At 41.8% G+C, this 25922-nt stretch overlaps 1 protein-coding gene across 1 annotated transcript in view; it reads right to left on the bottom strand.

Moving 5' to 3' along the window:
• Positions 1 to 25922, bottom strand: part of PDE6C (phosphodiesterase 6C) — a 45219-nt gene that overhangs the window by 6604 nt on the left and 12693 nt on the right. Inside the window, exons 6-16 of the mRNA XM_045567787.1 lie at positions 25853 to 25917; positions 25684 to 25750; positions 23883 to 23930; positions 19308 to 19457; positions 18577 to 18720; positions 17280 to 17348; positions 12544 to 12690; positions 12197 to 12304; positions 11683 to 11792; positions 8692 to 8779; positions 1544 to 1644 (exon numbers count right to left, since the gene is read on the bottom strand). Coding sequence (XP_045423743.1) covers positions 1544 to 1644; positions 8692 to 8779; positions 11683 to 11792; positions 12197 to 12304; positions 12544 to 12690; positions 17280 to 17348; positions 18577 to 18720; positions 19308 to 19457; positions 23883 to 23930; positions 25684 to 25750; positions 25853 to 25917 — 1097 coding nt within the window. The remainder of the gene's footprint in view (positions 1 to 1543; positions 1645 to 8691; positions 8780 to 11682; positions 11793 to 12196; positions 12305 to 12543; positions 12691 to 17279; positions 17349 to 18576; positions 18721 to 19307; positions 19458 to 23882; positions 23931 to 25683; positions 25751 to 25852; positions 25918 to 25922) is intronic.

The following is a 25922-nucleotide window of genomic DNA, read 5'->3' on the forward strand; positions in this document are numbered from 1 at the left end:
CCACCACACCAAGCTAATTTTTAAAAATTTTTTGTAGAGATGGGGTCTCACTATGTTGCCCAGGCTGGACTCAAACTCCTGGCCTCACGCAATTTTCCCCACCTTGGCCTCCTAAAATGCTAGGATTATGGGGGTGAGCCACCATGCCTGGCCTAGATCAGCAAAATAAATTTTAAACATGACCAGATCAAGAGTGTTCCAGATACGGGATAACAGGAACTCTTGTACACTGTGAGTGTAAGTGTAAATTGGCACAACTACTTAGGAGTGCAGTTTTCCAAGGTAGTGTAAAATTGAGGATATGCAAACCCACAGTATTTCCATTTCTAGGTATATATATATATACCTTAGAGAAACTCTCATATGTGTACAAGGACATACAATGCAGCATGGTAGACAATGATGAAAAATTAGAGATGATCTAAATGTTCATGAATAGAGGAATGGGTAAATTAATTATGATAGGTATATATACTCTGTACAATTAAAATACATGATCGGACCACATCATTTGTCATCAATGGTAAATCTTTAAAACATAATATGTGAATAAAGTAAGTTGCAGGAAGATATATACAGACAATATGATCCCATTTATGGAAAATTTTAGAACATACTTAATACTATATAAAAACAGATGGAAAAGATGAATACATATCCACATCAGATGGTGATATCTTTGAGAGCAAAGGGAAATTTTCATGGCAGAGTAGGGGTGGAATGCCTTAATTGTATCACTAATTTTCTTTCCTTAAAAAACAAAATCTAAGGCAAATGTGGCAAAAGTTAGCATGTGTTAAATATGGACTATGGATATCTGGGCATCCATTAAGTTATTCTAAGATGTTGTCTTCATGTTTAAACTATTTATTAAGTTTTTAACCAGGAAGGATCAGAAAGGAATAATTTGACAACCCAAGTCACCAAATATTTGGATCCTACAACTAGTTGACCTTGTTTCCAATTCATTTTCACCAAGAAACTTTATAGTTCACTTACAAGAAAATATGCAGATACTTGGTGTATCTGGTCTCTTTGGCAATATTATTATTGTAAATAGGCGGGTACTGTGCTGTATATAACTCAGTTTTGTAAATTTGGTTAATGTCCGTCAGTACCACCAAAATTGTTCAGCTACCAGACTTTGACAAGATCAAATTTCTGAGCTTAAAACACTAAATCCCAGATTCTGGGCCCTGGTGAATTCACCAGTACAAAAAGCCCCCTGAGAGGTCTCGGTGTCACTGTTCTGGCAATGTGCAAGCTTGACTTCATATTCTTCAATTCAAACTTCTTCAGATAACTGCTTAACATTATGAGCTTACATTTCAAAAATATATTTCCAGATGTCTTGTAAGTTCACTGTCAGGCATATATCTTAAGGGTATTCTAATGGATAATCCAAAAGGAAAGCAAAGATGATTGCAATGCACACACGAAGTGTGTGTGAATAAATTCCATCTAACTTGAACATAACAGGTAATTCACGGGACCACCCAGAGTGCAAAGGCAGGCGATCTGTCAGGCAGTGTCACGGACTTACTTGAAATATAAAGCCAGGTCAGTTGCTATGATTGCCACCTCAAACAAATGAATGACTGTTTCAAACTGCCGCTTATTTAGGTTCTGGAAGATGTTTAAACTCTGTAAGATGAAAATTCACAATAAAGTACAATCATTAATTGGCCTTTGGTTGAACAAACAAACCAAACTATGCTTAACAAGAAGAGAATCTAGGTCTTCCAACACTATTTTTGCTTTCAGTTTTTATCTTGTGGACTAAGTGTACCCTCCTGTACTTTGAGTAAAATAATTTAATTTAAACTATAAAAATAGATAATGTTAGCAAATGACCCACATTTAAGTTTTTGGAGTAAATAAGTGTTTTCTTCCAGGACCGTTAAAAAATAACAATGTGGTTGGCAAGAAACCCCAGAAAAGAAACAAACAAAAAATGTGATAACTTAAAAATGTGCATATATTAATTGAGGAGCTTTAATAAAGAATTTCTGGAGATGTCCAACTGTTAGACATGTTGCATTATCTACCAGGCAATTTTAGAGTGATCATAGAAACCACCAGTCTGTCAGAAACTGCAAATTGTGCTAGTGCTCATGTATATGTAGGAACACGTAATGAGATCCTTCCATGTTATCCTTAAAATGTTTTCTTGCAAGTCTATTTTACAAAGAGTTAATTAGACTTTTCTTCACTTTCCCATTAATCTCTTCACATATGGATCAGCTTCATTTCATAGTGTTCTAGAAAACGAGAGTACAAAGGTAGGAGTGATTTTTTAAAGCTTTGATGCTCTAAATAGACCTTTTTAGTCAGACAGGCCAAAGGACAGCTATTCATATTTGGTTTTGCCAAATGAAGTTAACAGTTACGAAATACAGCAAACACTTAGTTCTTACTACCTACCAGGTTCTAAATGTTTTAGGAATACTCTTAATCTCCTTACAAGAAACCACAGCACAGAGAGGTTACATAACTTGCTCAAGGCTAAACGGCTAGAACGTGGCAGAACTGGTATCTAAACCAATGCAGCCTGGCTACAGTCTGTGCTCTTGATCTCTGCACGACACTACCTCTCCACGCAGAACCCAGGTTCAGTCCGTGGCTTCCCCACTCTGGTAGTTATAAAATCCTGGACCCTTCACTTAACATCTGTGAGTGTTTGTTTTCTCAGATGAGAATAATAACAGCTGCCCTGCCTAACTACCTAGCACTTAGTCTATGCTCAATAAATGTTTGTGGAGTGCTGAATGAAATGAAATAATAACTGGGAATACATTTTAAAATCACAAATTGCTATAAAATTTATTGTCGTATCGTATCATTGTTATTGTTATGTGAAGTTTTGAGGCTGGCTCCAGGTTAAAATAGAATTGCAAACCCAAGACCAAATTTAGCTCTTGGTCATTTCGGGAGATTGAAATATTAGAAAACAATAACTAGATGAGAACTCAATTTTTAGACGCTATACCATTATACCATGCATTAGATAAATCTTCACTTAAGTTGTCTTTTTATAACATCTACGATAGAAGGAAGGAAATAGAAAGGAAAACTCTGATCCATTTTGTTAAAATACTGAGTTCATCATAATAACTATAGTTAACCTTTTTAAATTGATGGAATGAAGCAATGGCTGTTGAACACTCAAAATAACAAAAAACAGAAAGAGGATCTGGATCAAAATCAATTTCTTACTGGATTTTCTTTAATTGACACAATTAAGAAAACGTTTATATTCAACTTTTCCATATTGCTGCTTTTGTATATAGCTCAACATACCTGAATTTTATTCATGTCTTTCTCTTCTCACTTTCACCTAAAAACATGTACAAGTCCCCTAATTTAAAAACTCTTTAAGCTCTACATTCTTTTGTATTTTTTCTTCCTTTCCCATCCGAGGTGCTTAAAGAGCTTCTAACTGGTTTCTTCTTAAGAATATAGATTCACATAAAAAAAATCCTTTTTCTGGTTTTGCATTAGTTGCTAAAAAAGCTCTTGATCAAATCTGTGGCCTATGTCTGATAGATGTTTATATGTCACTGCATATATTTTGGGTACGTATGGCCTTTACCATGCTCCATCTCATTTTTCTTATTTTTCCATTAGCCCTTGTTGTCTTTTTCTTTAATGTTATATATATTTTTGGAAGCTCCATTAAATCATTTTTGGAACAAAGTGAGGTTTAAACATATACACACAAAGTTGGGGTATTTTTAGTTAGTTTGTTTAGTAAGTAAAAGCAGACCCAGTGATCCTTTAATTAGAGCAAGAGGTCCCAGGATGGGAACAGCACATAGGAGAAAAAGGATGTCCCTCCAAGGCTTAGTTTGACACCACCAAACAGCAGAGGAGGAGCTGATGAAGAAGCTATGCTGATGTCCCTTTGTCCTGACTCCTGCTCCTCCGTCTCCTAGGCGGAAGAGAATGCCATAGGTAATAGGAAGTGAAGGAGGGACAGGCAGATAGCAGTGGCAAATCCCAACACACAGAGCCTGGGCTTTGCTCTGCGTAAGCCTTAACAACTTCTGGGAAACCAAAATCAGAGGTGTGTTCCCCGGACCAAAGAAATAGAAGTGGTGAGTAGAGTGTTTGAGACAACAAATTGGAAGCTGAGATTCCCCCAGCTCACTCCTGCCCATCCCCCACAGCGTTCTTCAACAGACACTGGCTCCATTCGGGGATGAGTAACCTTCGAAGTGTAAAACCTCTGCATAAATAGACCACAGGAACACAAAATAGCCTGTGGACTCAGTGCAGTTCTAACCAAAATACCGACAAGTTTGTGTGTGTTTGTTAACTGACAAGCTGGTTCTAAAATTCATATAGAAATGCAAAGGGTCAATAAGTATTGAATTCATTTAAAAGTTGAATTAAGAATAAACAATAGTCTTCAGATATCGACCACACAGCAGGAAAAAAAAAGAAATAAACAATAGTGGAAATTATAGAGCAAAACGTAAATTTTATAAGTATCGATAATGATAAAAAATAATAATAACTAATATAAATAACTTATAAAACAGGTGGAGATGTGGGAAAAGGTATAAATATGCTAATTGCTTCATACTTCATAGCAGGGCATTAATAGATACTGTAAAGTTAGCACATTTAGTTTAAAGATGTCAAACATCGTAATGCTCAGCTATAGCTTTTGGTAATTTTTCACAGTTATGTGTTATTCATTTTAGAGGGCTCTTTAAACCTTTCTTGTGATAAAGACACAATTATGTGAAATTCTGCAATTTCTTCCATTTCAAAAATGTGCCTACTGCTAAATTCAAGTAAAATTAAATACCTTTTATTTAAGATAAATGGAATTCTACTCAGCAGTGAAAAAGAAACGAATCATTGATATACACAACGATGTGGAGAAATCTCAAAATTATTTTTCTGCATGAAAGAAGCCAGCACAAATGATCACTTATGGTGTGACTGCACTTACATAAAATCTAGAAAATGCAAACTAATCCCTAGCAACGGAAAACATTTCAGTGGTTGCCTAGGGCTGGGATCCGAGAGAGGGACAGGCCAGCAAGGGGTGTGAGCACTCCTCCAGGTGATAGACATGTTCTGTTTCTAGATTGTAGTAGTGGTTTCCCAAGTGTATAAAATGGTAAAAGCACACGGAATTGTACGCTCTCAAGAGATGCAGTTTATTATACATATTGGATATTTCAATGATGATTACAAAACATAACTCTGAGGCCAAGTGTGGTGGCTCACGCCTGTAATCCTAGCACTCTGGGAGGCAGACGCAGGAGGATCATTTGAGTTCAGAAGTTCAAGACCAGCCCAAGCAAGAGCCAGAGCCCATCTCTACTAAAAATAGAAAGAAATTAGCTGGACAACTAAAAATATATACAAAAAATTAACTGGGCATGGTGGTGCATGTCTGTAGTCCCAGCTACTCAGGAGGCTGAGGCAGAAGGAATCACCTGAGCCCAGGAGTTTGAGGTTGCTATGAGCTAGGCTGATGCCACGGCACTCTAGCCCGGGCAACAACAGAGTGAGACTCTGTCTCAAAAAACAAAACAAAACAAAACAAAACAAAAAACATAGCTCTGACTTACAAAAACAGGTTGGGTGATGTGATCCCATTTTTCAAAAATTATTTCTCTCTAGCTGTCTGTATGTATGGATTCACAGGGTGACTGCAACAAAGCTAATGAAGCTCATCAAATGTTAATAAATATCTACTTCTGGATGGTAGGATTTAAAATGATTTTTCTTTTATAATTTGTCTTTGAAATTTTCTCTATTGTTTGTTTTTTTTTTTATAGTGGGCATGGGTCATTGTTACAAGAACTATCAAGTCATTAACTTATAAAATATATACGAGTACGTAACAGTCCATTTGTTTTCCGGAGCATTGTACTGAAAACATTACATGGAGACAGGTGCACCAAAGCAAGAGAGGGGACCTGTTTACCAGCCTTGGTCCGGCTGGGCCCCAACTGGCTCAGCTGCTTTCACTGGCCCACAGAAAGAGTCTATTTTTATTCTCCCCTGACTATTAAAATGGCAATACAATATGAATTCCATGCTGCACACGAAAACAGGTAGAAATGGCTTTAATTCATTCTGATTGGGGCTGTCAGGCAAGTTGAGGCCAGAGAAAGTACAGGCTGTTCTAATCTTCCCCATGGCGCCTGCGACACCCACACGAGAATATTGCCAGCATGTTCTTGCCTTGCTCTTTGCTGTACGCAAGGTACTTAATTTCTTCTTCACTACTTCTCTGTATAAAATGGGACAGGCTGATGGGGCTGGTACGGAAAAGTATAAATAAAATGATCATGCACTTTATAAAGAGATGTTCTGAATAATAACAGGGTTCTGTTATTTATGCTGAGCAATTGTCATTTCTACAATATATTCTAGCATTAAAATGTGTACGCCTACACACTTGGCTAACAAGGTTTCCACCTATTCATTCAGGTTAAAGGTTGATTTCTGTCTGGTTTAGAAAATAGGCCCTTGTGTTCCTCAAAGCTGTGAATCCGTCTCTATTGGGATACAAGGACATTTCAGTTCAAAGCCTTAGGAAAAGGTTGGGATTTCAGTTCAAAGCATTCAGGCATATGAGAAACAAAGTGTCTGAGTAATGCCCACAAATGCCAAAATTACTGGATAAATCCTAAGGATTTCCCTTATTTAAAAAAATTAAAATTTCTAATATGTATATTTTCTTTATAGAATAAAAAAATAAGAGAACTGCATGGTCTCTCCAAAATATAAAAAGAATATCTGATGGCTAAACATTTCATTTTTTTTTTAATGTTCAATTTGACTGCTCATAAACAAGCTCTGTGTGACTGCATTGCCTAGCGACTCTATTGACAAGGCTTTAAAAGTCTGCAATTAGCAGGTCGAATAGTATTGTAGAGAGGTCCTTGAAAAGATGGCATGGATTACTGAGATGCAGTATTCCTTTCTAGAAAGAATAATAAGTCTTTATACAGCCATCAAAGCCAGTTCAGACTGCAAAGTAAATAACATAAAAAAATTAAGATGGAAAACCGTAACTCTATTGTAAACTGTCAAATCCCAGAGGGAAAAACACTTAAGATAGTAGGAGTCTTCCAGGGTTAAGCATTTAGATATTTGGTTGTAGTTTTTAAAATGTATTTTGCGTTAGTAAGTAAATGCATGATTTAGTGATCCATTATATTTGACACTACCTCGCTGTGGTATCACATAAACAGTGGGATGCTCAGAAAATTCTTGCTCAGAAACCAAAGATTTTCCCAGCCAGCAAAACAAAACCTCTTAACAAATTAGGTAATAACAATGTACTCTTATAATTACTTACCCTGAATTACTTTCAGCTCTACTCCTTTTAATTGTCAGAACATATATTATCTATGAATTCTGCTGCAGGGAGAGATTCTGTCCGTGCATCAGAATTAATAGAGGTCTGATTCAAAATGCAGATTCTCAGGCCCCACCCAACTCCAGGAAGCCTGGACAGTAAGTGGGGAACGGGGCTCGGGATCTGCGCTTTTCCTGCCCAGCCTGCCCTTGCCCTGTGGAATTGATGACTCTGAAGCGGTTGGTCTGGGTACCCATGTCTGAGAACTACCATCTAGAGTCACCCCAGGTTAGTGCTTCGCCAAGAGCACTGCAGAATTAGAAATGCCACAGCAGGTTTAGGATGGCAATGACGTTGGGCACCGCATCAGTCACAGGTTGTTAAAGCCACTCAAGCAGTTTTTTTTTGACAAGATTTTCCTGCTTTGCTTATTTGCACCATCTTTTCATTACCTGGAAGAATTTAGTATTCTCTCTTGCACATATTTCTAGATATTCCTTCCTTGAGCTTTTAATAAAAAATTATTATTATGGAAACTTAGAAAACCCTGCTCTCCAGAGGGCTTATTTAGCCAATGAGCATGTGATTCTAAGTAAGTTCTCTGCCTATGAAAAGACAGTGTTCCCCTCAATCTAATAATGCCTCGTTTTAATCATTTTTGGTTTGGACTTTTCTTAAGAAAGTGTGATTAGATTACATCTACAACTTTTCCACATGTCTATATATCCTTAAATAAAATTAACAAAGGGAAGAAGAGTGACTACCCCTCGTGGGAGGTTAGTAGTACACAATCTGTGCAAATCACAGTGAATTCAAGGAGCTCCAAGGTGCTCCTGTGTAAAGCCGTCTCTGATCCCGCCCCCTGACCCAATCCCCCGCTGCAGTCCTCACATGGATGTGGTTTCTCCCTTTGGAACTCTCCGAGCATCACTCAGTGCCTCTCTGATGGCAGTTGTCCGATTCTGTCATGCCTACCTCCACTACCAAAGCCTGGCTTTCTCAAAATTGTGCCCTACAGTGTATGCCCGGTGAATGAATAAGAAACTCAGTGGCCATGTGACCTCCTTTCCCCTTTCCATCTATACATGCTTTAGGGTTCACAGAGCCCTTCACATCCACCATAAGCTTTTTTCCCCCCCTTTCCCCGCAGACCTGCAGAGATTCTACAACTTTCCATGGCTCTTTTCACCTGTCTCAGCTACTTCCAACTTGGTGATTCAAAACTACTCCAAATAGCAATTTCTATCAATTGACTTCAACTGTTGTAACTCAGGGCCACCATTTTTCCAAGCACTTTCTGTGGGTTAGTGCTTTGGGTCAGAACCTGTGAGGTGCCCTAGAGAGACAGACTCCCATACCTCATCCTGCAGCAGAGTCTTGCTGTACTCCAGGTGGTGCCTCTCCAAAATAGAAGATCCATGGAGCCTGGCTAACGGGGACGTGGATCTAGGAGGAAAGGATATGCCACAATCTTAGCTGTCTAAACATTACACATAAATCCATACAATACAGAATCTTTATTGTCTCAGCTTTTTTTTTTTTTTGAGACAGAGTCTCACTCTGTTCCCCGGGCTAGAGTGAGTGCCGTGGCATCAGCCTAGCTCACAGCAACCTCAGACTCCTGGACTCAGGTGATCCTTCTGCCTCAGCCTCCCGAGTAGCTGGGACTACAGACATGCGCCACCATGCCCGGCTAATTTTTTTGTATATATTTTAGTTGCTTGGCTAATTTCTTTCTATTTTTAGTCGCTCTTGCTCAGGCTGGTCTCGAACTCCTGAGCTCAAACGATCTGCCCACCTCGGCCTCCCAGAGTGGTAGGATTACAGGCGTGAGCCACCGCACCCGGCCTGTCTCAGCATTTTTTAAATGTCTCCCTTCTCCTTCCCCACCCAATTATCTGTGAAGTGGTCAAAAATAACATACTAGGAAAAAAATTTTTTAGATTTAGAAGATGAGAATATGCTGTTTTTGAAAAACAACTCATTTGTGGAATGCATACGTGATTGACTTGTTTAAACTAGGAAGTTGGTTCATCCCTTATAGCTAAAATTTTTAAGCTCCCTGGGGCTTAGGGTGGCGGACTATGACATAAAACATACAGCAAACCTGTGGTGATCTGCACAGAGAGTATCATTAAGAATTGCCAGGCGAGGAGCAGTGGCTCACACCTGTAATCCTAGCACTCTGGGAGGTCGAGACGGGAGAATCACTTGAGGTCAGGAGTTTAAGACCAGCCTGAGCAAGAGTGAGACCCCATCTCTACTAAAAATATAATAGAAAAATTAGCCAGGCATGGTGGCACATGCCTGTAGTCCTCGGGAGGCTGAGACAGAAGGATTGCTTGAGCCCAGGAGATTGAGGTTGCAGTAAGGTATGATGATGCCACTGCACTCTAGTCCAGGTGACAGAGCAAGACCTTGTCTCTAAAAAAAAAAAAAAAAAAAAGAATTTCCAGAAACCAAGATGAAAATCACCATAATGTAAGGACTTCATCCTTTTGAGCTGTTTTCTCACCATGGAGGTGCTGCAAGGGTTAAACAAGGCAATGAGTATCAAGTTCTTGCTTGGTCTCTAGCACACAATAGGTGTTCAAATGTTTGTTCCTTTGGAACTGAATTGGCTAATACACTACTGATCAGGAAGGAGGAAGAGAAATTTGATGATTGCCAAGGTACTTGTGCTCAAGGGGACAGAATATCCAGCATGGGCTGGAACATCTCGAGATGAAGACATCCCTCGCCCAAAGCCTGGTTGGCAATCCTCTTTCTAAGACAAAGTTTAATAGGTAAGAATAGCTGAAGGTGAGAAATCACTGCTTACAAGGTGCTTTTCATTCACTGAACACATTTTTCTTAAGCACCTACCAGGTAGGTTTCACATATATAATTTCATTTGGTTCTCACAACAATCTTTGAGAGGTAGATATGTCCATTTCATAGCAAAGGAACTGAATTTCAAAAAGATTAAGTGACTTGCCCAAGATCCCTCAACCAGGAAGTAGTTGGTCCCCATAAATCCAGACTCCAAAGCCTGTTCTCTCTAAAGCACTTCACTGCGTGTGGAGAGGGGTAGGTGGTGTGTCAGAAATGAGGCTGAAGTATGGCTGTGGCAGACTGAATATCTTAAAAACCATTTTCAAGGAGCTGGGCTGGCTATGACCATTGCTGGTGAATTTTGAAGAGTGCCAATGACATAATAATAACAGCTATAATAATAATACCTAATATTTATTAAATGCCAACAGCCTGCATGAACTGAGGGCTTTAAATATATGATCTCATTTAATCTTTACAATGACCTTGTGTGCTAGGTACTGCTATTATAATTACTATTTTCCAGATGAGGAAATCAAGGCTTAGAAAATTTAAATAACTTGTGAACCCAGTGAATCCAAATCTGCCTGATGCCAGAGCCTGTACCTTCATTATTGCACTTCTTTCTTGGAGAGAGAGAGGAAGCATCGATGCTAAGATGCAAAATCAGCTAAGGAGAGTTTGGTAGAAGCAAAGGGACCAGCAAAGTGAAGGGCAGTGAGCCCCACAATAGCATTCTCCAGCTTGAGCTAGGGAGTGTTCCATGGGTGTATACAAGCATAAGCCTGAGATTGATGCACTCTGATTAAACAAAGTTGAAAGAAGAGACTAAAGGCACATACAAATGAGGCAGAGGCGAATTTGGAAAGGGAAACAGAAAGGAAAGCGGCACCCGAGCACTCAGGGAGAAAGAGCAGACATTATCATGAGGGCAGAAGCTCAGAGAGAACGGCCTTGAGATTCCCAAATGTGACCAAGAGGAATTCACTGGGATAAGGTAGAGGTCCCCAAAGTTTTGGCACCAGGGACCGGTTTCATGAAAGACAATTTTTCCACATACTGGGAATGGGGGTGACGGTTTTGGGATGATTCAAGTGCATTACATTTATTGTGCAGTCAAACCTCTCTGCTAATGATAATCTGTATTTGCAGCCGCTCCCCAGGGCTAGCATCACAGCCTCAGCTCCACCTCAGATCATCGGGCATTCGAGTCTCCTAAGGAGCACGCGACGTAGATCCTGAGCATGCGCAATTTACAGTAGGGTTCACGCTCCTATGGGAATCTAATGCCACCACTGATCTGACAGGAGGCGGAGCTGATGCGGTGGTGCAAGTGATGGGAGCAGCTGTACATACACATGAAGCTTTGCTAGCTCCCTGCTGCTCACCTCCTGCTGTGTGGCCCAGGTCCTAGCAGGCCATGGACCAGGGGTTGGGGACTGCAGGGCTAAGGAACAGGGAAAAGCTTTCTTCTCACTCCATGCACCTTCCCACATCCACCAGCACGTGTCAACACTGCACATGTGTTCACTTACTTCATCTGGTACAAATTATTGGTGCCTCTGTGGTCAATGTCATGACAGAAAGCAGCAGCAAGCATGGCAAAGGCTTCAAGATCCGTGTAGTATTTCTTTAGTCTTCCTGTCTAAAATAAAAATATATCTGTATAACATACATCTATATTTATTTGGATTAATACAGCTCTACACCAAGTGTAGCAAGGTCTGCCTGTAATGGAGAATGGACCCACATTGTTTTTAGAGCAAGTTGGCTTTATTTGTTGTGAGTATTATAGCATTCTAGGCAACTGCAAAACCTAGCAGGTGACCGAATTTTCCCTTAAGAAGGTAAAGCATATGAGTGTCTGAGTGATAATCCAGCCAAGTGCTCAGGGACACCCACATTCTCAGGGATCATCTGCAAGGGGACGGGGGTTGTGCCCATGAATTTCAAAAATCACTGATCTAAAATGATGGACACGTCCATTTCTCCCCATGCCGGTGTGGGAAGTTTGCGGGTTTACAATGACTTACGGCACTCTGCACCTACCATCAGCAAAGTAAACATGGTCTGCCCCACGTTGAATCCGTGCCGCCAGTTATGGTAGGTGACAGAGCGGTACCCTTTCCTCACGGTGTACATCCATCTGGTGAGAACCTGTTCCCAAAAGAAGACAACACCCTTCAGACTTTGGAATAGAATTCTGAAGGTTAGAAGGTCTGTGACAATCTTATCTAAAGAGATGTGTTGGTCTTGTTTACAGGGTTTAAGCGGATGTATTTACAAAGTTAATAATAATTTAAAATTCAAACGGAGTCCATCTTCGGAACCACAGAAAACACGAGTGAAGTAGAGCGACAGAATCACACGGTCTTTTAAATTAAGTACTGTCTGACCTCCACGGGCACTTTGAATTTCTCCACCGCATTTATTTCAAAAAACAGTCGTAATCCGCATTTAATCAATCCGTGCTCTGTGAGGGGGAAGTCACTGAAGCGGAATTCATACAGCTCTGCGGCCTTCGGGTCCGGCAAGTCCTCCTTCTGTTGAAATAAGGATGGATTGTTTCAGATTGCATTCGTCTCTTTTCCCTTTACGCTTCCATACCCAACTTTGGGTGCCAACCAAAATTACAATTAAAAAAAAATAACACATGCAATTCACAGAGCTTCTATATGCCAGGCACTGGATTGTACAGTTTGCGTAGATTATCCTCACAACAAACCCACACAATCATCCCCATTTTACAGATGGTGAAACTGAGTCTCAGCTATATTAAAAACTGTCTAAGTAATGAAAATCCAAGTCCACTCCAAATCCAATGGCTATTTTCTTTCCATGATGAAAAATAAATTGTTCAGTTACAACAGCCTTGCTCATTTTCAATACTCAATTTCTTTTTTCCTATTCAAGAAATATTCAGTAAACAGTAGGTGACTGCTTAATTCAGTTCTCTGTATTTTCTTTATGTGCTCTGTGATAGTTTCCCACTAGGCTGTGATCTCCACAAGGGGAGACCCATGGATATGCCGTCATATTGCAGAAACTGCAGGGCCTGCCCCATGAAGATGCTTGGGAGATGTTTGCTGAGTGAACAAACATTCCATTGTATAGGTTTACTTGCTGTGTGTAGGTATACTTGCAGACATTTCATTTAATGCACGTCTGGTTAGGATTTAGGAGTACGTGAAAAAAAAAAACAGTGAACTAAGCACATGAGCATTGACATAATTTCAGAAGTAAAAATAAGGATGTTGCCCTTAAGGAACTTAATTTATTGAAGTGGTTATAAAACATAGACCAGTGAAAGGTGAGAGCTTAGAATAATCAGAAAGCATAGGGTTTAGTGCTCAGTGCTGAGGAGGAAACTGAACACAGAGGACGGCTGGGGAAACTAAATGAGGAGAGATTGTGGAAGGGTGTGTTTGATGACTCCGTGAGGGAAGAGAAGCGCCAAGAGGCAGGAGTTAGCACCAGCTACGTGGGTCTACCAGATGGACCTGCAGGAGCGATTCAATTTAATTTAATTCAATGGGTGTTCACTGAGGGCGAGCATGTCCTTAATAGTGTGCCGAGAAGGGCACAAAAGAAGAGAAAGGCAGGTCACTTCTCTCACCAAGTTGAAGGTTTCCCATGGGACAGACGGTTCATGCTCTACAGAATTTTCCACACCAAATGGTATATCACTGTTTGGAGCAAAATGATGGTTTCTGGTCCCCTGGGCTTGGGCCTGGGCTGACCCTTACATGCTTGCCTCTCCCCACCAGGGTTCCGGTGACCACCCCCCACCTCCGGGCAACCCCTCCCCACACCACTCTCAAGCTGGTCACTCTAGGCAGAGGTGGGTTTTCCTGCCAAGCAATGGCTTGGCGTCAGGAGACCAGCGTTCAGTTCTGAGTTCTGATTAGATACATGCCCACACCCGAACAAACCTCAGTGTTCTGTGAAATGGGACAGTAATAGTAACACTTTGTCTTTAATATTTTAATTAAAAAGCAACCCCAATTCTACTTACTTCTGTCAAAGAAAATCAGACGGGATTCCATTCATGGCCCACAGGGACACCTCGCAAAACCCTTCCTGTCCTCTTGCATTTGCCCTGGGGCCTTCCTAGGTCCCCTACTACCCTGTGCCTTCATGTGCTGTCTCTCCAAACCCTTGACCCCTTGCCTAGGGGGGCCCTTCTGTTTTGACTCATTCACAAATATGTACTGGTACCTGTTCGTGTTCTGGGCGTTAGGGATGAATGAAGCAGACACGGTCACGGCCCCTGCTGGAGGTTGTGTCTGCCCTACAGTTCTCAGAGTGTTATGTAAAAATTAAATGTGAAAATATTTTTGCATGCATTGCAGAATCAGTCACACTAAAGTGTCAATGTGCCTTTTAGCAGGACACAAAGTAAGAAGTTCTCAGAATTATGACTTCCAGGCCACATTTGCAGCCCCAGGCGAGCCAATAAAAGAACACTCTGATACAGAGATCACAGGTTTTGAAGAACAACAGCTTTTAAGTCTGTGATACAGAAAGATTGATAAAAATAAAGGCTTTTTAGTGGCCTAATAAGTAGAAACTCTGGCTCCCCAGGGCTGATTTTCTACTCTTTGCAGGAGTCACACAGCTGAGGTCTGATGGCGTGGAGGAGGAAGCTGCTGCCACCCGCCTGGGTACAAAGTGGCCCCACTCCCAGCCTCCTGCCTCCAGCCTGGCTGGCTCTGTCTGCTCCCAGAGGGATCCCCAGGAGCATCTGATCAGGTGACTTTGGGGGTTCCAATGTGCCGGCTGGTCATGGTCTTGTCCTGCCTCTATGCGAGGCCCGGCAGCTGCTTCTCTCTGCTCTCCGAGACTCCAGCCACACCCAGCCATCTTGGTTTCCATAAGACAACACTCAGTGCCACGATGAGCCTCAGTGCCCTGGCTACCAACCCCGTGATTATGTCGTCTTCTGTGAGTGGAATCAGGCCTTTGGTCTTCCCGGGCCCCAGTGCTCATGCCCTGTGAGCACGTCCATACAGGGCAGTGGCATTGCTTTATTTTTGTCTCCCTAATACACAGGGGGCTTTTGGAACCAGACAAGAACCAGATCTCAGTATTAATATCTTTTGTCCTCAGCACCTAACACTGTTCCTTATATTATGGTATATCTCAATAATTATGAATGAATTAAAAATCTGGTAAAGGATGAGTGGATGAGGCACTTCTCTGGCAAATCCTCTCCAAATCTTTTATGACCTGGTAAACATTAGCTGCAGGACACCGGTGAATGACCCGAAATGTCCTAGAAAGCAGGAGAATGGTAGGAGGGCTTTCGTCACCTCCTTTGCCTGAGTCTGTGCGTTGCTACTCCGGTCCTTCCCAGCACAGAGACATAGAACTGTTGTTAGGCCTCGAAAAGAGGATGAGCCTTCCCTGGACCTAAAACTGAAGTGCACACCTGGAGAAAGAATCAGAGTAAGTGGAGATGGACAAATAATTACATAGCTGAGAAATGATGCCAGGATCATTTTGGAGAACTCCTCTGAAATATTTGTTTGTTTAAGTTCCTAAATTCTATGCAGCAATAATTTGAGATTAGCCCAAAGGAAGCACATTTTACATTCAAGATAGGCTGTTCTTTGGTAAGTTTACTGGTCTGCTGCCCACTTTACTGCTTCTGCAACACAAAGTCCTTCTTCCTCTAAATAGGGAACTAGAGAATTTCTAGGGTCATGGATGTCAACTAACGTTTTGTTTTATGAGAAGATGCCTATTGCTGAGGGCAGGTGAGGAGAAGGAAGCATCGCCTTCTGGGCCAGGCTGAGACGACGGTGCTTGGAGGGGGAGCCCAGGAGGGAGAGCCTCAGGTGACATGAAGACACGGAAGGGTGGGAACTGAGCCTTCAAAAAGGGGTCAAAGGCTAATGGCTTTATGGCAGCACAGCAAAGACCATAAAGAGCAAAGGTTGAGGTGGGAGAACAAAGCCCATAAAAGATGGGAAGGCAGACAGTGAGATGGTCCATGTGTCTTAGTTTAGAAAGAACACGTACATCACAGATTGGAAAAGGGCAGCGGAAAACAGGATACAGCAGTTCATGAGGGAGTTCAATGTGATATTATTTCAATTTCAATCAGACGGAATTCAAGCCTCTAAAATTCAAGGTCTAGGGGTCTTGATAAATATCCCAGGATATCATGGGATTCCAGAAGAGCCACACTCTAGAAAGAAGGGCTCTGCCCTAGAAGTAAGGGCAAAACCAAAAAAGGTCATCCCTAACAAAATCTAAAACCAACTCTCTTCATCTACTACAAGAAAATCTAGCCCTCTTTGCAGAAAGATAATATTGCTCAGAGTCCCTGCAAGTTATTGTCTACAATATCTGGTCTTTAATGAAAAAACCAGTATCAAATGATTGAAACCTAAGAATGAAATAGACAGTAGAACCAGATCTACAGGTGAGTCAGGTATTAAGGTGGGTACTTTAAAATAATTGTGATCAATACATTTTTTAAAATAGAGGGAAAGATAGTCAAAACAGATAAAAGGATGGAAAGTTTCAACACGGAGTTAGAACCTTAAAGAAAAGAACGAAATGTACATTCTAGAACTGAAAAAGACATTCTCTGAAATTAAGACCTTACTAAGTGGGTTTAACACTTAGTAAGACACAACAATAGACAGAATGAGTGAAGTGGGAGAGAAGTTAATTTCAACCAGAAATGATTGAGTTGGCCTAATGGCAACACCGGACAAAATGGAATTCCTCCAGACTCCAGAAGAGAACCTAGAGAGACAGACAGTAAGTGTGCCTGGGAGGGTCTATGTTCTCACTTGGCCAGGTCCTCTGGGGTGGCCATGGTGCAATCCAAAGCTATTAAAATCAACAAGGCCATGGTAGCCCTAGAGTCTGTGCCTGAAGCCCCTTGTGCAATAGTCTAGTTTAGCTGCGATTCTAAATTATTTGTGTGCATTAGACTATAGGGGACAAAGATGTAGAAAATCAGGGAATCAGATGATCAATCTTTAGAAGAAATGGCCTTTCTTTTTAGTATTAAAAGGTGTTGGGGAAGAGGAAACAACGTTTTCTTGAAAAACGAGAAAGCATGTCCTAATATATTTTATTAAAAAGGCTTTAAAGAGAGAAGGAAAACACTTACCAAAATCGTGACAAGCTGTTTTTCTTCACAGTCTTCAATTATATCTATATTTAACTTCTCTTTAAATTTCTAAAATGGAAAAGCAATTGAGTTGTGAAATTCCTATGAAGATTTCCATTTGATTCCTCTACTATTAAAGTCAGCTAAGATATATTTAAAATATGCTAAAGATATATTTAAAATATGCTAGAATTAGTTTCATGACACAGATGCCTTCTGGATACAGAGAAGATTGATAGCACTTGATTATGAACAGTTTTTCTAAGAAATAATCTGATATAATTGTTTTTTATTATCCCAAAAGGCAACAGAAGCTGCATTAAAAAAAGAAGAAGAAAGAAAGAAAGAGAAAAACAAGTGGACTCCATCTGTTATCTGTTTTTCTATTAGCTTATAGCAATTTCCTTTATTCTTCCCAAACCTTCTCATCTTTAACATCTCCAAGTCTCACATTGAATTTATCTTAACTCTCAAGCCACTCAGCAAAACCAAAAACCAAACCAAAACAAACAAATGAATCTCACTCCAGCAAAACTAAACCTACACACATATACTCTAAAAGCTAGGGAAATAAAAGAAATAGAGATAATGGATGCATGGTATTGTCCCTTCATTTTGTAGTGATTAGAACACTGTTAGCAAATATCCACTCACTTCCCCATCATCCATGATGCTGGTCTTGGTGATGTGACTTTCTTTGGCCAATGAGTATTTTTGTGACTATGATGGAGCAAACACTTGAAGTGTGCTTTCACAATTGGCCTTGCTCTCTAGTACTTCTGCCATCACTGTGAGAAGATCTATCAGGTAGATGCTTGTCCAGGAAATGATGAGAGACACAGAGAGCAAACCAACTCACTGCTTGGAGCCAAGCCCAGCCAAGGTCGATCAAAGCCTGCTCAACCCACACATGCATGAATGAGAGAGAGAGATGCTTGCTATTGTATTCCACCGAGATGTTACGGTTGCTGTTATGCAGCATTGCGTGACAGTAACTGACTGATACATTTCCCTTCCTAGAAATATTTTCTTCTTGCCAGACATCACTACTCTAGCTCCTACAGACCCAGGAGCTGTTTTAACAAAGTGCCATTCCAACCAAGCACCCTATACATCCAGTAAGGGTCTGTGCACACTGGGTCATCCATGTCTTCTTCCATCCTCCTTCTCTGTCTCCCTCTCAGCCCAGGACTAAACCTAAGTTTCACCTGTCAGACCTCTGGGTAATCAGGTGACTTCCGGAAACCATGTTTAGTAGATACCACCTAAGGTCCACAGGACTGAATTCCCCACTTACCAAAATAGACTTAACTTCATCAGGAGTGGCTTTGGTCTGGTTCATGAGCATTTCCTGAGCAATGTCCTTTCTGTTTTCTAGCTTATTCATTTTCTCATAGGTGTCAGTATTTAAAAGAGACCATCCGAGAAATTGTGTGAGAGTCTGAAAAGTATAAAAGGTGTTTCAGATTCTCTAAAGTTAAAGGAAAATTGATTTGGAGGCAACAATCTGCATGCTTTCCTATCAATCTCTCACCATCAACAACCCGGTTCCTTATTTTAATATAAGAAAAACACGTCTCAGACAATCAGCCTCAGACCATAACACTGGCTGAGTTCTTGCTTTTCTAATTGTCCCTTGCACCACAAATACTTTAGTGGAAGAGACAGATTGCAAACACCAGTATCATCAAGCACAACCTAAAAATTAGACAGAGGGCTGGGGGAAAGAACAAGAAAGAGGGAATAGAAGGGAAGAGGGGGGAGAAAAAAAGATGGAAATCTTCTTTCCTACATTCCTATTGTTATAAAGAATTTCAGTTAAGCCAAAATTTTATCCTTTGGTAAAAAATGGTACAGTTTATAGAAGTCAGGAAACGGAAATGACAAAATAACAACATACTGGTTACAGCTATGTGTGTACTCATGTCTTAATTGCCTTTCAAAATATCATTCCAGAATAACAAATAATTATGTGTCCTGTTATTTCATGAATTCCATTTAGCTCCATTATTCTATTATTGCACTTACCTCAGTAATGTGCTCATCATGCTCATCAAAAGGTTTTCCATCCTTCCTGTTGTAAAATGTAGCAACTCCCACAATGTCTTCTTTCTTGTTGACAATAGGCAGGGACAACACATTTTTAATGACCCAACCAGTTTCATCTACAGGTCCTTTCTACAAATAATAAGAGAACCTAGGTTATTTTTTTTTATAATTTTTAATTTTGAAATAATTGTAGATTCACAAGATATTGCCAAAGAAATGTACAGAGAGGTCCTATGTACCCTTCACCCAGTTTCCCCCAATGGTTACTAAGTTGTGTAACTATAGTATGTCTTGTGTTATCTTGTGTGACCATAGTACAATATCAAAACTAGTAAATAGACATCATACAATCCACAGAGCTTATTTGTACTTCACCAGATTTATATGCATTTATTTGTGCAGATGTGGGGGGTGTACATATAGTTCTATGCAAATTTATCCCTTGTGTAGATTTTCACCCTCCATTAGAATCAAATACAGAGCTATTCCATCACCACAAAACTTCTCCTACTACCCCCTTATAGCTACCACCCAACCACCCACCACTTAGCTTATTTTTAATTTAAAGAAAGAATAATCTTTGGGTGTTAGATGTGCAATCTCAACTTTGCTCCAGAACATGACTAGGACTATACATGCCATTATAAGTACCCTAGAACATCCAGTGGCGTGTTCTAGAACCAAGTGTCTGTGTTCCAACAACCCTAACTTTTTTCCTTTGTTCCCCCAGCCTGAGGGATGGGAAATACTTCTTATCCCATGTTACCTCACTGTTCCCTTTTCACTTTTTCTGTCCCCCAATACCTGTTTAGCTAATGCCTTATGTTAAATTCTCTCTATTGAAATATCTCATGTGGTTTCTCTTTTCCTGACTGACCCATCAAGACATCTTTTGTTCTATGGTCCATTGAGTTTAGTAAACATCTGTCAGTCCCCTATAACGTGCCAGGAACTGGGCTAGTTGCTGAAGGTACGAAGATGAATAAATCATAGGTCCTACCCTCAAGATGATTACAGTCCAGTGAGTGAATGCAGCACAAAAGTTTAAGAGTGTTTCTCAAAGTGTGGCCAAAGAAACATGTGCGTTAGATTCCTTTTAGCTTGTTTCGCATGCATCTTAAATACGCTCCCCAGGTAATTCTGATGCCCTCTGAAATATGAGAACCATAGTGTAGCATCTGCAGAATATGGAGCTAAGGCAAAGGTAGCCTTATTTGTTCTTTAAGACATTATTTGTTCTTTAAGCCTTCCTTTGGCTTCTTTTGTCATCTTTAGAAGGCCATGTTAAGTCTTGCCTCTCCCATGAACTTTCTTTAACTTTTCTAACCCATATGAAACTTTTCTTTTTTGAAATTCTAACAGCACTTATAGCCTGGACCACACAATTTAGCATTTACATATTTTCTAAATGCTTCAGAATTGTTGATTTTGGTTTATGAGGCCATTTTCTAAACTTACCAAAGAGCAGGGACTGTTTTATAAAGTTAAACCTCAGGTAAGTGATAGAACAATGCTGAACATGTGATGGGAGCTCAGTAAACAATTGTTTATGATGTAAACAGGTAATACACTCATTTCTTACGTGTTACTAGTCCTTATACTCGGGATGAAAAGTAGAGAAACCAAACCTCAGTTTAGGGGTCCTAACAGTCAAAGCTTTAGAAAAAAGATACAGTGCACAGTGTTCTCAGAGCCTTCATCCTCGGAAAACACTGAGAAATATTTATATACTTATGCCATCATGCAGACTAGGGACAAAAATCAATAACAGGGAATATATCCCATGTGCAGAATAACTTTGCAACCATAAGTACCCATGCATATTTTTTAAAGCCTCCAAAATTTTCTCACTGCTTCTCTGGTTTTTAGTAAATATTCATTTACTACCTGTTCTTATTCATGTTTTTTGCTATTAGAGCTTTTTGACAGAAAAGTAATGGAACCCAAGAAATAAGAAAAATTAATAGGACAAAAACTTAAAACTGAGAAAATTCTATGTACTTTTTTTTCTGTGAACTGAGATCACTTTAATTGATGTTAAAGGAAGTTCCCTTAGTCCATTGCAAGGACACTGTGGACTAAGGAAGTTCCCTTAGTCCATTGCAGGGACACTGTGGCCCCCCCAAAGATGTCTACATCCTAATCTCTAGAACCTGTGGGTATGTTATCGTCTATGGCAAAAGGAAAGTAAAATAGCAGATGGAATTAAGGATGCTAACCTGCTGACCTTAAGATAGGGAAATTATCCTGGACTTTGCAAGTGGACCCATTGTGATTACAAGGATCCTTAAAAGTAGAAAAGCAGTTGGAAGCAGAATCAGAGAAGGAGATACGATGACAGAAGCAAGGTCAGAGTGATGCCACTGCTGGCTTTGCAGATAAAAGAGGCCACCAGCCAAGGAATGCAAGCAGCATGAGAAGCTGGAAGAGGGCAGGAGATGGATTCTCCCCTAGAGCCTCCGGAAAGGTGCACGATCCTGCCAACACCTTGATTTTAGCCCAATACGACCCATTTTGGAATTCTGACTCCCAGAACTGTCAAATAAGACATTTGTATTCTTTTCAGCCACTAAGTGGCAATTTGTTATAGCAACAACAGGAAACTAATACATCATGCCCTGGAGGAACACAGTCCGAGAACCACTGCCTTTGCAGGCTTGCTCTGACAGTAGTTCTTTTTACATCATTGGCTTTTCCATCAAACTTGTTAGGTGCAAATGGGAATCGTGAGAATCTGGACGGGGCCTGAGCAGTAGAGAATGGGCTGGGCACAAAAGGAGGTGGTTGGGGAGGGTCTGCTCTGTTGGATGCTGCACAGGCTGTGCCTGGGAGGGGAGGAGGGGAGGGAGCTCGAGGGAGCTGTCAGATAGACCCTGGCTAAGGGTCCTGACCCCGGCTAAGGAGAGAGGGCAGGATGGGGGGCTGGGGGAAGCACCTTAGAGCACTATGCAGTTCTAGGACAGTTTGCAGGGTTGTGGGGGTTCCTAGGGTCAGAGCTGCCTGCTGGAGGAGGCTGACTGTCTCCCAGGAATGGGCTGCTTTGGTCTCCCTGCCACGCTCAGTTATTGGCTGGGAGCAGCTCTCAGGGAGTGTGGCCTCAGCACAAATGTGACAGTGCATTTCAGAGCACAGCAGCCACTGGAGAGGCACACTGCCCGCAGTCGGAGGTCTGAGAAGCACAGTTTCATGGGCACCACACTGATGTTTCTTGGAGAACTGGGAAATCCCTGTGGACTGGGGGTTTATCCCACAATGGGGACTCCCCAAGGGCCCAGGGAGGTCCCCAGCCTCCTCTCTGCCAGGGTGATCGAGCACTTTCGTGGCTGTTCCTGTGGTAGCCACAGTGTGGCATGAGAGAAAGCACGGGGCCTCCAACCTCAGAGAGCAGCCTTGGTTCTCCTGGGCTAGCTCCGTGCCCACCCGCTGTGTAGACAATGACTGCTTAAGGGTCAGACACTTTAGAAAGTCATCAGTCCCTCCTTCCCAGCTGTGCATTCTTTCCTGGTGTCCAACTGCCATAAACACAGGGCTCAGGGCTGGGCACAGAGCAGTCACCAGTAGGCTTCAGTAGGAGGAAGGAGCTACGGCAAATGCAACCATGTGGTGTTTGCATGTTTCCCATGTCTGTAAGCAAAGGGTGAGCAGACAGACACTGGCACCCAGGCGAGGGCGCACAGGCTTCCCCAGGGCATGGTTCGGTTCTGCATCTGGGGGTGCACCACTCACACCCCAAGGAGACTGGCTTTTCCAAACAGGCATAGATGGGGCTCTGTGTGTAAGAGACAGAAAGACCCTAGTGGCACCCATCAGGGAGGGCGATCTCTGTTCTGGACTGAGATTGGGCTCTAACAGACAAGTGCCAGAAGCCGGAACAGAAAAGGCTGCAGAAACAAGTGCCAGTTTGTCTCCAACGGTCAGGTGGGGAGGGGTGGCAGGGATGACAGGTGGGGAGGGGGTGGTGGAGACACAGGCTGGCCCCCCCAGTGGGCTGGATGAACTTGGGAAGGGGAAGGGAAAGCCCCCCAGGCCTGCAACCAGGTTCAAGCAGGAGGCCGAGATTGGCGGGGAAAGGAGGTTCAGCTGGGGCAGCAAACACCAGGGCTGCCTCTCAGGAAGCGTGTCTCTGCATGGTGGAGGGGAAGGATAAATCAAGTCTAACAGCACCGGAGGCTCTAAGGACCCAAGAAGGTATTTTCTTTTCCTGAGAACAGTTGCAATAAGCTGCAGAGAAGGCCTTGGAGAAAACTCCAAGACAGCGGTTCAGGCGGCAGGATGTAGCCAGCCAAACATGCAGGCAAAGAACGTTTACTGAGCACCGATGCTGTGCCACGCGCTGCTTGCTGCCCCCAGATAACCGGGAGTGGCAGAGAATGGAGGAGTGGCCGGGCCCCTCTGTCGCCTTCTCTCTTATCCTTCACCGAACAATCTGCTGCTTGGTGGCCACCAGGCCAGCCAGGGAGACTGGGGCACGGGCCCTGCGGGACACCTCAGCACAGGCAGACTCTGGGGATGGAGGGGAGGGGCGGGGAGAGGCCTGGCTCGGGGCGCAGTTACCTGAAATGTGAAGTATTCGTCTGCAGGGGCGTTCAGCATGTTACATATCTGAAAGGCAAGAGGAGACAAAAGTTCTTCTGAGCCATGGTGTGGTGGAGCCATTTCAGCACAGAAAGCGGAGTGAGAAAGAAGGCATCGGGCGGGAGTGAGGGCTCCTTCCGTGGAACTTGACAGCTCGCAGGCAAATCATTCCCACTGGACCTGGGCTGGACCCTATCTGCTAACAATGCCTTGAAGCTGGCTTTTCTTCTGCTAAGTAAGTCACTGGGGGACACTCAGCGCCATCTCTGCTCCCTCCTACTCTGCCAGGCTCTAAGGAATCCCCTTCAAATTCAAAGCAACTGGCGGTTCAGGACAAGGAGAGGAGAAAGCTGAGCAGAGGCCCTTCAGCTGGAGCAGGTGTGAGCAGCCGCGCTAGGATTGATTGTTGGTTTTGTTTTTGTTTTTTTCCCTGCAGTGGGATCTGGGTTAGCAGAAGGTAGCTAAAGAGCAGGAGGAAAAAGCCAGATAGTCTTTTAGCTACACCAAAGTAAGGGCTCACTGTAAGATATCATTCTAATGACTGGCGTTCAGAGCCTATTGCCACATCCATAAGGACAAGAAATCGTTCCCTTTTGGGTCATTTTGAATTATTTGTATGTTGAGTCATAGCTACAAATGAGTGTTAATAAAAGACTGTATCTTTCTTCCCATCAAAGTTGTATTACATACTTAAAATCATAGCATTTTAAAACTAGAAGGGACCTTAGTGATTAAGTTCAACCTTTTTCTTTTAAAGATGAAGAAATGAAAACCCAGAGGTTAACTGATTTGTTCAAATTCATGGGATGAGACCAGAACTGTGACCTCCAGGAAGAGGGTGCTGGTGAAATCAGCTCTCCTGGCCAGGGGGTTGGAGAAATCTCTGATTTGTATCAGGTGCCAATTCCCACAGTGTAAATAATCCCAGCATGGGGGATTTCAAGCTGCCAACAGTTAAACAACTTGCTCACAGAAGTCCTGAAAGTCTAACAGTCTGACAGGATCTGAGTGGGCTCCCAGCCACGCCACCAAACCCTGCCAGCCCCTCGGCCCAATGTAAGTGCTACAAGTAGTTGAACCACATCGACTATTTTTGCACTACTCATACAAAGAAAACACGAAAATCCTTCCAAGTTTTATAAACATATATAGCCTAAGAATTTCAGGTATCTTTTGTGCCATCCATGAATTTCATGATCTAACTTGAATGAATTACATTATTTGATGGGCTGAGCATCCTTCAAGTATGTTTTGAAGAGGCAAAAAGAAGCTTATTTCTCTTTTTTGACCTTTCCATCTGTTTTAGTTCATACTTTGAGGCCTCTAGAAAATATTTGTAGGTGGGTTAAGATCTTAGAGGCCCACGCTTTTAACTCAATATTCAGGAGTCGCACACCCCACCTCTCTCTCTCCTCCTCTCTCTCTCTCTCTCTCTCATTCTGCAAAAAATCAGCCAAGGTACTTAGATAGAAGTAAACCTAGCATGAGTCATAGTAATTGACCTTCAAAGGACATCTCAAATTTGTGTGGCTGCAGAATCAGAAGTTGAGGAATGGAGGAATCTTTCTCATGTTAATGAAATATTTGCATGTAGAGTTTAGACGTCTCCCATTAACCTACATTCAGCTGCCAAGATTCTTCTCTCCTTTGTCCTGCGGCAAACGAAGTAGTCATCTCACCCTTACCCGGTGCATTCTTGCTTTCACAATTGAACCTATCTCTTAGCTAATAAGAGTTTCATGCAATATTATTTAAAATTTGAATTTATTCAATAACTTACAAATCCATTTTCAGCAACATATGTTGGCAACCCACTAACGAGTGTCCAGTGGTCTGCAGGAGGTGTCCTTGGGGAAGATTAGAAGAACAGAATCATTGCTGTACAGAGAAACACACTGTGTGCAAAAATAAAATGGCAACTCCTGAGGCTACTTTGTGACAATACTCACGGAATCACTTTGATCTCTTCTTTTCCATGTAAAATGTAATCAATGATTTTATAAAAGATGATTTCCTAAG

The sequence above is a fragment of the Lemur catta genome, chromosome 14, assembly GCF_020740605.2.
Source record: "Lemur catta isolate mLemCat1 chromosome 14, mLemCat1.pri, whole genome shotgun sequence".
Taxonomy (NCBI): Eukaryota; Metazoa; Chordata; class Mammalia; order Primates; family Lemuridae; genus Lemur; species Lemur catta.